General features: G+C 40.0%; 1 protein-coding gene across 3 annotated transcripts in view; it reads left to right on the top strand.

Annotated features, from left to right (window-relative positions):
* Positions 1-12,350, top strand: part of znf704 (zinc finger protein 704) — a 39,807-nt gene extending 27,457 nt beyond the window's left edge. For all 3 annotated transcript variants that reach the window (XM_026300693.1, XM_026300694.1, XM_026300692.1), the window contains 7 exons: positions 3,953-4,056; positions 5,430-5,707; positions 6,836-6,936; positions 7,217-7,511; positions 7,860-7,994; positions 8,093-8,184; positions 8,667-12,350. In XM_026300693.1, the coding sequence (XP_026156478.1) occupies positions 3,953-4,056; positions 5,430-5,707; positions 6,836-6,936; positions 7,217-7,511; positions 7,860-7,994; positions 8,093-8,184; positions 8,667-8,781 (1,120 nt within the window). In that variant the 3' untranslated portion in view covers positions 8,782-12,350. The remainder of the gene's footprint in view (positions 1-3,952; positions 4,057-5,429; positions 5,708-6,835; positions 6,937-7,216; positions 7,512-7,859; positions 7,995-8,092; positions 8,185-8,666) is intronic.
* Positions 12,351-13,063: the final 713 nt, after the last annotated feature.

The raw sequence follows: 13,063 nt of genomic DNA, 5'->3' as shown, positions 1-13,063 counted from the left end.
TAAGCCACATTAACTCTATAATGCAGATGCAATTTAAAGATGCTCTGTCCTCTCACACAGGTGTTTTGACTTACTTTGCCTGATTAGACCTCATACAAGAACCGTGTGGGCCAGACTCTGCTTGATTGACATCTGATGACCTTCTTATTAGTTTTGTTGCACCTGTTCAGGTGGGAGAGGTTACACGTTAATGGCTCAACCTGATCTAATTAGCCACAATAAGTGAAAACAGGTGCTGGTGGTAACTGGATTATCTTTAGAGCTAAAACAATCTATGTCAATTAAGGAATTGTAAGAAAATGAATCAGCAGCAGTTTGTTAATCAATTGTTTAAGATGGTCAGAAAAAACTTCCAAACGTCTGGTTTGAGATTCACAAAGTAATTTAAATCACTGATTTCTGAGATTTTTAGATTCCAATAGTTCACAATGAAAGTAGGCTAGTCATTAGTTGCAGCCGTTTTTTAAATATTATTTGTCATATATTCCACATTGTCTTTCTATCTTCAATTAAAAACCTAAACTGAGCCGATGTTTTAAGGGAAGAAGAAAAAGACTGTAAAGACATTATAATTCCTCTTGTACTTTTAAAATGAAATATTATCTCATGATGACAGTTTTGTCAGGTGACCTGAGATACACATTTTTATTTTCAAATAGAAAAGCCACCTAGAGTCCCTGTTAACATCACATCTTAATTATTAGTCCTCGTGAATCCAGATATAGATCATTTATACCTTAATGTGAGCTGAACAGTATAAACATTAAACAGTTAGTGGCCTTTTTTCAGGTCATGTAAGAAAAGCTGTGGGAGTCTTTAAAGGCGGCATTATCAGCATCCACAGTAATCATTTTCCTTTTATGAATAGCCAGGAGCAGGATAAAATTACATGGCTTTATTTCATGTGATCTGCATTACTAAACAAGCCCTTTACTTTCTCTCTAGTTTTCTGATGATGAAGCTGTATGTCTGTGATCCTTTTAGGAAGCCTCAGGGGTAAGATATCGCAAGATGTTTTATTGCAAGTTAGTGAAGTAAGAATATTAAAGCACAAACACGCAAACACACACTGTTGCACATACACACACACACACACATACACAAAAGCATGAAATTCATTTATCAGAATTCACTTACCAATCCATTAACCAGCCCACCACATCTCCTGTGTCACAGACGTAATGTGTTTTAACTTGTCTTTCTCTAACACACGCACACACGTGCTCTCAATATGGGTTAATTATAGCCTTAATAAGCACTTGGACGGAAACTAAGTTTGATAAGACTGCCTAATGACAAATGCAATTTGGGAAATTCCCCTTCCTGCAGTCTCCCTCTCATACGCATACATCACATCTTAATTGTTAGTCCTCATAATGTGTTTTTCTGAGATTTACTCTTTCATATTTCAAGATAGACAAAGATCTAAGTAATTATTGTCTGTCATTGTTGCCATGCAGATAATATCTCCAGTCACATGATGGCCTCCCAAGGTGACCAGGAAGTGATTTTACGACAGCACAGGGTGGGGGGTTATGGGTAACACACAGCCTCCACGGCTGTGTGCAGCTTTGTTTCATGATTTATGTGGAGACTGTAATGACATCATATCCAACAGGGGAAAGGGTAATAAATAAGACATCAGCTAATGGAGGCTAAGGGTCTTTCTATGCTGGCTGACGCTCCTCTTTGCAGATAGAAAAACAGTTTTCTGTTTTGCCTGTGAAGTAAATAAACTTTCACAGCTCTCACAATCATTTAGCAAGGCTTAATTCAGATGAAAAATATTGGTAATGACATACTGAAATCTAACTTCTCACAATAACTTAAACTACAGTGCTAAGTGAATATTCCGGTGTGCTCACAAAACTAATATTGATACCCCTAGTATGCTAAATGGCTCTGAATACTAATAGGTGTTTTGCTTGTTTTCTAAAAATATTTCTAGCTACCACTGTTGAGCTTGAATTAGCTGATTGTTTTCAATTCATTTAAAATATACTTATATATTTATGTATACTTAAACAGAATTCACTAGAAAGCTCTTTTTTTTTTTTATGTTTGTGATAATTGATGAACGCAGTATTTGTATTTTAAGAACTAAACATTTTTGTCAGAATTGTCCAACAATGATCATTTTCTCTCAGTTTGAAAAACTAATAAATTTCAAACATAACCCTTTAGAAGTATGTTTCTTATATTAATAGAATGGCCCAAGAAAGAATTTGACTTTTTTCTCTTACTGCCTTTGCACAAAAAAGTGTTTTCATTAAACCGCAATTAGTCATCATTTTGTGCCCTCTAAATTATCTTAATTTAACTGTGTGAGTTTGTCACATCTGGAACTTGGCACTTTCTGTTTTTTATAGATTTGTTGAAACTTAATCAACTTGGATGGGGAGTATCTTTAACTTTAAGCCATTCTAAAAATAAACTTTGGGGGTCATGTCTGGGCTTTGACTGGAGCACTCAACAAGTTTCACACTGTTGTTCTTAGGCCTCTCCACTGTTGGTTTTGGTTGAACTCTGGGTCGGGTCCTGTTGCAGTGAAAGCTGTTGCCTCAGTGAAAGGTTCAGTGAAAGTCATCACATGTCTCTTGTATCTTCATCAGTCTCCCATGTCTGTCATGCTTCACAGTGAGGTGAAACATCAACATGACACTAGACATCTGATATTCATTTCATTAGAGCCTTTAAACCTTTTGCATGTGTTTTTAGTGTTTTTTCTTCTGTCATTAGTTGTGTTTTTTTTCCTGCCTCTAAACACAGATACAGTACTGGTAGCAGTCGCAGCAGCGGCTGCCTCTAGTGCTGTGACAGTCTCTCCTTGGTAATGAAATTCCTTTTTTTCTGGTTTCGTTTGATTTATAGCCAACATTTGCTGTTGAATGTACTTACAGTGCATTTAGATTAAATCCAAACAGGTTTCATTTTGTTTTGTTTGAGACAGTTTCTCTGCCATGTCCATTTATTAGTCATATTCAGTCAATGGACAACAAAAATGTGTACTTACCATGAAATCCACTAGTTTCTCTATTGGACACAGCTGTGATCAGATAAGAAAAAAAAAAAAAAACATACAGTGTGTCTAGTGTAACCAGTACAGCAGATGAGTGTTACATGTACAAAAGTGCTGATAAAGAAGAATAAGTGTTGCATCAATTTACATCTCAGCACTAAGTGGGCATTTGTTTGTTGTTTGACAACTACAGGGAAGGTAAGAGACGGGTTGTTTATTTCAACAGCTTGTTGTCTGTGCTGGCTGTATACCAATTAAGATGCAGTATAACCTGCTGTTTGAACTCTTGCTGATGGCTGATGTCATGTTTTTCCAAGGCAGCAGGAGGTTTCATCATTGCAATAGAATCGACTTTGATCGCCTGGCTCCCACACACCATCAAAGTCTTACTCGTTCTGGGACAACACGCACACACACACAGACTTGTTGCATTAATAGTGAGCATGTGCCATAGGTATACTGTCAGTAATAAAGCAGTGCCATCGCTTTGATCACAGGGATTGCCTTTCACTGAGGAATACATGTGAAAGGATTAAGATGGCTGTCTCCCAGTGCACGTTTTCTGCATGCCAGTTAGAAGAGCCAAATATGTGTGTTGTGTGTGGATTATGTGGATATGCATTTGTTAACGTGTGTATTGTACAGAATTTTCACTGCTGGCTGTTGATTTTTGTCTTCAGATTGCATCAGTCTCCTATAAGGGACCAAAAAAAAAGCAAAAGCTTAAACTTAAATGTATTAGCATCTGATGTTGCAGTAAGTGGAGACACATATTTACTGTGTTTGAGCTGCAATAGACATTTTTGCATTACACTACATGTGTTGATACATGACTTTTTCAATTTAGATATCAAGAATGATGTTATAGTCTTTGTCTATGTAGTGGGATCAGAAGATGTTCAATAAAGTTGTTGACTTTTTTCTTTATCACAGGCGGTCAGAAGATGAAGTGGACATGGACAAGGTGACAGCTGCCATGGTGCTGACCAGTCTGTCCACCAGCCCGCTTGTCAGGAGTCCACCAGTAAAACTGAGCGGTGAGCATGTCATCCACTAAGTAACTGATTAAGTAGGGATATATTTTAACTTCTCAGATTTAAACTAATTTTTGGCTATAATGGATTATTCTCTCTTTATTGCTCAAATGAAGCAGAAATTTTAAAAAGTGAGAATAAAAAGTAGCTCAGCCTGATTCAAGTCATTTGTATGTTCTTCAGCACGCTGACTTTATTTCCTCATGGCTGTTATATTTGTCTACATGTGGAGGCTTAGGTTGATAAAATTACTGCCACCTGCTGTGCTTCAGCATTCTCTCATCAATCAGTTCTGCAAATCCACAGAAAAACACAATGAGTCTGTATCTCTGCCAAATGACACAGTGGCAGAAATCCAAAGTCCCCCGAACGCAATGACGTGCAGCCACTTAGTCTGTGCAACCAACCAGCTGTCCATTTAACCAAACAGACACGCAGCCAACCCTCTAACCATCATGCACGTGTTATCACAGCCACACACATGCAGTCAGATGTTAAATGTACATCACATACATCATGCACACATGCAGAAAATGGATTTTATTTACCAGCTGCACAGTTTTCTTAATGTAATCATACAGATGCCACAACACATCCACATTTTGGCAGTCATGCAGTATTTACTTGCATTAGTGCAGTATGTTTTCAAAGCTCCAACTCAACTTAGTGTCTTAGTTGACATTTTTCAAATATTTATATATTTTATAAAGTGTATATATATATATTAGATAGTTTAAAGGAATTACATCTAAATATTATCTAAAGGTATTTTTCTTACCTTACATAACATAATTCATTCAATCATAATACTTGCTTTTCTGCACAAAACTCATATCAGCTTTATCATCTTATTGTTGGTGAGACACATCTTCTTTTACAATGTAAAACACTGTGCAAAAGTAAAGTCTAAAAGGAGAGAGAACCCCCCCATGTAAATGCTCTTAACTCTGTGTTTGGTTTAGTCATTCTGTCACACACACTTACTCATACACAGACACCCTTGTCTTCCATCTTCACAAACTGAAACCCATTTTTGTAGCTGATATTCAAAAGAAATGTTTCTTTGATCTAAGACCTTGGAAGTGTCGGAATCATAGAGCAGGAAAATAACCTTTCTTTCTTTTCTTGAACTGCAGTCGACGGCAGTGCTGGGAGGCGCTATTGTGTGAAGTGCAAGAAAACTGTCAGAACTTAATTGAATGTCTTGATCTCCTGTCATCGACAGAGGAACACCCACACATTTCACTGTGGTTGTATCTAAAGAAGTTGGATTTAATGTTAGAATTAATCTCGTGCGCTGTCTTCTTCTCTTCCTCTTGACCTCCCCTCTATTCCCGCCCCATCCATGCCTTCTCTGTCCAACTCCACCTTCTCAGAGGGTCTAAGTGGTTCGTGGAAGGACAGTGGCTCAGTGGGGCCCTTCACCCCATCTAGCAACAGTTCTTCAGGAGGATACTGGAGCTGGTCTGCTCCCAGTGACCAGTCTAACCCCTCCACACCTTCCCCTCCACTCTCTGCTGACAGCTTCAAGCCCTTCCGTGTGCCCAGTGTGGGCGGTGTTGGGCCCGGCCCTGCAGGGCCTGAGGACCCCAGCCTGGACGAACAGGACGACAGTAGCCTGCTCTTCGATGAGCCCATCCCACGCAAGCGCAAGGTGAGTATTGTAGACCACGTCTAAATTAAAATGTCCTGCTCTTTATGCTGAAAATGAACCTTGGTAAATGAAAGGCATTTCTCTTATTGAAAAATAGCCATAAAAATGGAGGAAGAATCGTTTATTATTACAATCTGAGAACATGAAAATTACTCCGGCCACACCAAAACAACTAAATGTAAGAAAACAGCTACATGTCATCATTTTCATCCTCTTTTGATCAATAAACCTCAAACTTTACCATCAACTGACAGTGGTAAAATGTGTAACAGGCTCTGCCTCAAAAAAAAATCTGTAGTCATTTTCTCTTAGGCTGCAAGATTTTTAATCCTTACAGTTTAAAAACCATTTTCAATTGTGAAGAGTAATCTATGGTAAAATAATCTACTGTAAGAATCTTTCATTAGAGTTCAAAGCTGTCATCGAGTCACATATCATGTTGGATAAAAGACCAGAGAAAGGGTTAGCTATCTGGTCTTGCTCAGCCTCTGGACAAATGTGTTTAAAAGAGCTCCATGGAAAGATGCTGAAGTAACAATTAAACACATAAATCCACCCCACTCCACTATACATATTCACATGAGGATTTATTTCTTAAGAAATGCTCTTGCTCAGATTTACATTTTTCCCAAAGAAAAAATGACATTGATACACCTGCTAGCTTTTATAGACAATGTGAGTCTTTTCTCTATTTTTAGAGGCTAAAAAAAATTCATCAGCTGGACATTAACATATGAGTGAAATAATAACTTCACTGTTCTGTTGATGCTGCCACAGTAAATCTCTTTAAAAACTGTTTAACTTGGAATGATTTGTATAGTTGGCCCACCCTGGACAGAAATACCACATGTATCTCTCCTGCTGTAAATCGCAGATGAGTTCAATCAACAGCTCAGGGACTTCATACTTGTAGTGTCATTCATGATGGTGGCAGATAAGAAAGGTCACATCCTCAAAGGTAGGAAAAATGAAGGAATGTTGTTTTAAAGAGAGGATTAACCAGATGCTGATGTTATACTAGATAAGAAACGCTGGCCTTAAAACAGATGTTCTTTTTTTCCTCTGTCAACAAGGAAACATTTGTGAGTTCCTTTTTTTTTCTGACTGCCTGTTGTATGTTTCCTGCAGAACTCCATGAAGGTGATGTTCAAGTGCCTGTGGAAGAACTGTGGCAAGGTACTGAGTACTGCTGCTGGCATCCAGAGACACATCCGTACCATCCACTTGGGGTAAGAGAGCAGCACAAACACACACACACACACACACACACACACACACACCACAAACCTTCAAATAAACCCTTGCCTCTTCCACTTGTCAAATCAGCAAGCCATTGGATGATGGATTATCGCCACTGTAGCCCTTCCTGAGCTGGGTGCTGGGAGGGGATGTGACAGTTGAAAGTTGTTAATAGAGAAACGTCTTTTTATTTTCCTCTATATGGTTGTTCTTTCTGACTTGTTCTTCGTCCATCACCCCATACTATCTCCGTCTTCTATTTGTTTTCAGGCGCAACTGTGACTCCGACTGCAGTGACGGCGAGGAGGATTTTTACTACACAGAGATCAAGCTCAACACAGACTCAGTGGCCGACGGGCTCAGCAGCCTGTCCCCTGTGTCGCCCTCCGTCGTGTCTCCCCCTCCTCCTCCCCCCTCTTCCCTCCCTCCTCTCAGTCAGCCGTCCGACTCCCACAGACCCCCTCAGCCATCTGACACCAAGGAGCCTCATGCGGGTGGCACCACTCCGCTCAGCCGCTCTGCGCCCAGTGCTCTCTACCTCATCCACACGGACCACGCCTATCAGGTGAATGTGTGCAGGAAGCTCAAACAAGGCAATAGAACCTAGATGCACACAAATATACAAATTCACTCACACACTACTACTGTCACATCAGGCTCCTTATTATGTTCATCATGTGTCAGTGTTTGCAAACACTACACAACAAGCAAAAACTAATGTCACTGTAGTCACTTGCTACTTAACTATTTAACAAAAAATCACTGTAAGACCAGAAGTTAAAAGCACATAAAAAGGCTCAAAAATCAGGTCGATCTGTTGATATAGCAGAAATAAGGTTTGTCCCAGATACTTTGTTCCTTTTGCTCCTGTGTAGGAGCAGGAAATAATGCCATTTTTACCTTTTGCCTTCAGGCCACAGCTCCAGTGTCCATCCCGTCCAGCAGCAGTAACTCGGCCGGCTCGGCCTCCACCAGCTTCACTCCAACCAACAGCTCCAGCTTCAGCATCTCCTGGCAATCACCGCCTGTCACTTTTACCGGGAACACGGTGAGAAAACTTTTAATACACATCCAAGATCATATATATATATATATATATCGTTCTTTTGGGTTCTCACGATCCCCACATTTATTTGCTGTCTGCAGCTGTCTCCCAGTAAGAGCCAGGGATTTGGTGAACAGCGCTCCCAGACCATTGCTGTCCTCTCATCCCCTCCCAGAGCCACCACAGCTCTCAGGTACTGGAACATCTTAATATGAATCCCTGTTTAGATTTAGTAAGAAACAGCTTATTTGGTAAAAGACAAAAAATACAAATCACCCTAAAGACTCTTAAATAAAAAGAAATCATGATTAATCAGCTCAGTTCAACCTCTCATTTGCTTAATCCACTTCAATACCAAACCAAGCTGTTTTTAAATTGAATGATTTGTGCTTTTCTGGACACAAATGAACACGTAGGACTTGGACTAGGCAGAGCAATGCTAATAAAAACTGAAGGTGCATTATTCTCTATTCAAGGTTGTTCAGCTGCAGTTAGAAAGAACATATGTTCATATGTGGTCATGCTTAAAGTGATGATGTTTGATATTTCTCACAGGCACTAACATCTGTTCACACAAATAAACAATTAATGAACGATCCAATTTAGCACCAGAGCCCTCACTCACTGTCATACTGTAACTTGTCTTGTGTTATATTTCATATCTCCTCTCCTCAGTCGGAAGGTGCGTGGCGAGGGAAAGAAGTGCCGTAAGGTGTACGGGATGGAGAACCGTGACATGTGGTGCACTGCCTGCCGCTGGAAAAAGGCCTGTCAGAGATTCACCGACTGACGTGATCCGCCAATGCAACGGCACACCACACCAACAGGCACTGCTGCCTTTTTCCAGAGAAAGTGGGAAGGGGGGTCATTTTGCATGCATTTGGATTTCTTCAGCTCAAAATCGCAACTGTCCGTTGAACTCTGGCTCCGCCCCTGTTCTCACCTCAGCTCCACTGAATCCTTCCAGCTGTGGAAACAACCAAAGGACGGTGGAGTCGCATTTTAAATTGCCGTCCAAAATTCCCAGAACTGCCTCGCCATTCCCTACATTCCCACTTTTGGGAAGCCCCAGTGCAGCTAAATAGTGTACAGAAGAAGTAGATCTAAAGATTTCTGTCGTTTTTTTTATGTTGGGTTCAGTGTTGCATCTTTCTATGTTTTGTAAAGCTCTGGTTTTTAAATAGAGAGTCTAGTTAAAGAACAGGCCCAGAAAAAAAGCTTTTTTGTGTGTTTCGTCAAAAGAGAAAAAGGCGTCTTTTTTATCTGAAAGAAGAATGGGCCTCTTTGCTGCAGTTTTTGAAGAACGTTCTGATAAGACATGGGAGTATAGCCCGCTGTTTTTTGTTTTTCCTTCAACTGCATATCTCTCGTTTTATCTCTGGACTTTTTGAGATGTTTTTTTTTTTTTGTTACCGCCGACATCACAGCCTATCCCAGTCTCTCACCTGTCCCTCACTCCCAAGGGAATGTACAGCAGAGGTGGGAACAGCAGGCTGACAGCTAGAGAGAAAAAGAAGAAGAGAGACACACACAGTGAATGATGAATGCAAAAAAAAAAAAACATTTACAGTCAGGGAAAGCAGATGGACCATGCCAGTGATTTATCACATGAAACCGCAACAGCATTCCCACACAAACACGAGTATTTCCACACAATCATAACACAGAAGACAGGAACTATTTTTTATGTCACTTTTTTATCCAGTTGATTCATTCTCTTTGTTTTATCAGGGATGTGATTCTAAAGAAAGCAAAAACCAGCAGCTAAAACTTGGGGATATACTGTAAACAGCACTATCTCAATAGCTTCTCGTTCATTACACATGACAACTTTGCAACCAAAACCTTCTCTGTCTTGTTTTTTATGTTTTTGGTTCTTTTTAAGGTGCCATGTTTACTGTTGTTTTTGGGGTGGGGGGGGGGGGGTCCACTTTTTTTTTGGTGAAACCAAGAGTGTTTACCTATCACCTGCTAAAGAAAGTGTGTTAAAATGACCTTCCTGAAAGCACTGAAAGCATGACGCCACCAGTGTGAAAGGCCATATAACGATAAACATCTTTCATCGCATCCAGAGAGACAGATTGCCCTGCTCCTCTGCCAACTTTTACACCTCCCGAAGGGAACAAAAATAACTTTGTGTTTACTACAGAGGTGCATTTTGATGACCTGGTAACCAAGGAGGAGGGCTGAAAACCCTGCACTGTACTGTATGTGTAACAGAGCACTTGGTACCTTTCTTAACACCTATGGCTACATTTAAAGAGTTGAAAATGTCTTTGGTTATCTTCCACTAGCCCTCTCAGTTTCTAAGTTAACTGTTTATTAGGCGAAGTAGTGGCAAAAAAAAGCAGAGTAGCATGTGTGGCTGTTTGAACCATGGTTTAGCTTTGGAGAAGGGTGTAAAAAGTTGCTAGCCCTTGATTAGGTCACTCCTTTGTTGTTTAACGTGCAGTGCACCTTTCATTAATTTTGTATCATGTAAGCTAAGCTTTGGCTCGACTCTCTCATAAGAGTCTTGTAAGCCACTTGTAAGCCAACTTTATCTACAAGAAAAGCGTAAGATTGGTGAAAATAACTTTTCATTTTTTTGAATGGAAATTAAAGTCTTTATGGGAGTTTCTGTCACACGCACACACACACACACACACACACACACCCTCACACACACACACACACACACACACACACCTGAAATCATTTTAGACCAGAGTCAAGACCAACACCAGCTGATAAACTCACATTCTCAGACATTTTAATATTCAGTACTTCCACACCTGAACGTACCTCTGTTCTGCTTGCTGATCTGTTTTTTTTTTTTTTCTTTAACCTTTTCATGTATGTATGTAGTTCTTGGATTTTGTCTAAGCTCCATGTTTATGACCATTTACTGGTCAATGCATCTTCCACCAAGACATTGTGAAGAAATGATATATCATTCAACCTGTCAGGCTTTTGTTGTTTTTAATTTCGGCATAACCTTAAAGTCACTCTTGAAAAAAATCATTGAGCTTCTCCTATGCCATTGTATCGATGTTTCAGTAAGAAATATCATCTCAAAACGGACTTGCCACTGTATTACGTGAAGTTACTGTTTAAGAAAAGACAAATCTATATATCCACAGGAAACATTTACATTTACATTCAAAATAAGATGTTAATTTGGCTGTTCTTATATATAGATATAGATACAGATATATATATATTGTTTATGAATTTTGTTTTCATGTTCTGCTGAAGCAAATGTTTCTGGCTTTTGTAATTGTAGGAGGGAGCCAAGGCATGACTTTCACCCCAAGCGCCGCTTGTTATGCTTTTTTTCAGTGAGTGTGACCCACACACTCCTGCCTGGGGCTCCTTCATGCCACACTCCCCGCTGCTAGTGCTGCTTAACGGTTGAAAACCACAGTTTATTAAATCCTTTATCTTATTTCCAGTTCTCTCCCACTGTCACACAGGCCCACTTGCAATTAGTTTGATTGACATCTCAGTGTGTTTGCACCCATGTGAGTGATCCCGCACGTTTGTATGTGTGAACATGAAGAAGCCCCAGGTGAAGGTTTGCCACTGAAGGTGCTCTGCTCCCTCTTCTGAGCACTACTCTGGTTTCTCCCAAGGAGTTATACACCTTTATGGCCTGTGGCATTTCTCTGTATGTGTGTGTATAGGAGCGCACTGCAAGGCTCCTGGAAAAGCAACACTTGTTGAGTTTGTTTTTTTTTTTGTGGGTCCAGACCTCAGCAGCTGGATTTGGCTCAGTGCATTTCCCACGGTTGTTTTCACTATGGTGCTTCATGTTTGCATTTGGACCACATCCTCCATTTCTGTGTGCAAAAATCTGGCAGCCCATCAGATCCTGTCAGGTTTTTGTCCCAGAACAAGTCCCTACAGTAGTTCAGATCATTTACAGGTGCTGGCAAGTCTAGATGTTTTATGTGTCAACAGCTCCAGGCAGCTAATTTTAGAGGACATGTTTTGTGTCATCAAATGTTTAATAATAAGATTTGTTAAAAATAAGCTAATCTCAAGCCCTTATTTGGGCCTTATCCTCAAAAGGATAATCGTTAGAGTTCTCAAACTTGTCCATCTCCTCATAGATCAATGAGGAACTCTGGGATTTGTTCAAGGATGGGGGCCTGCCCTGTGTTGTCGTACTGAGAACATCTTGGTCCAGACAGTGGCACAAATATGGCCTTAGCATGAAGGTGCTTTCAGAGACAGCCCAGGCCTACATACTGGTGCCATGGCCTGGGCAGGAGAGAAAAATGGAGGCACTGTTTCTCCCACAATCATACTAACTCCATTGTGTACACAATGTTATGCTGTAGAACATGAAAATAAAAACACCCTGCATCAAGTCTACCAAGTGTCCCGACACACCTTAGTGAGGGCGGTCGCCCCAAACCATCGGTTCTCTGTCCTGTTTCATCATCGCTTCGTTTTATTTTGGTGAATTGAATTGTCTCCTGGATTTGGGGGTTCAGCACTGTAGATAAGTGAAACACATGAATTTCATTTGTGCTTTTTGTATTCTTACGTGCGAGCGTGGAAGTACTACACTCCAAACAACACAGCTACACATATATTCAGTAAACATTCAAAATAAACACAACACTTGAGAAAAACAACTGTAAGGCCATTTGTTTGCTTGACCTGGTGTTTTCAACTGCATCATGCAGCCTTCATCAGTAGATTGAGTTTGTTGTCATTGTACTTTCAATTAAGCTAACTCAGCCTGCTGAAGTATTAGGAAAATGTTCTTCACAGACAAAATGGAAATGTTCATAATTATGCTTAAATATAAAACTTGACAACATGTACTTCCTCCGATACTGATGAAGCCTGTGATGCGGTTAAGTGCCACAGAGAGTAAGTAAATGGGGCCTGAGTTCAGATCGTGTCAACAAATATCCAAATTATTTTGTACTTTGTATATTGTTCATTAAAAATCATAATCTCATTTTTACAGAAAGTTGCCAGTAGTGGAAGAAATGGTCATTTTCACCAATATCACAGAGTCTTAATGGTCTAAAATTTGAAACACTTGACCAACAAGATGAGTGCGTCATAGAGGT

This window comes from Mastacembelus armatus, chromosome 11 (genome assembly GCF_900324485.2).
Source record: "Mastacembelus armatus chromosome 11, fMasArm1.2, whole genome shotgun sequence".
Classification (NCBI taxonomy): Eukaryota; Metazoa; Chordata; class Actinopteri; order Synbranchiformes; family Mastacembelidae; genus Mastacembelus; species Mastacembelus armatus.
The sequence above is the reverse complement of the archived record's forward strand: the minus strand, read 5'-3'. Positions and strand labels throughout refer to the sequence as shown.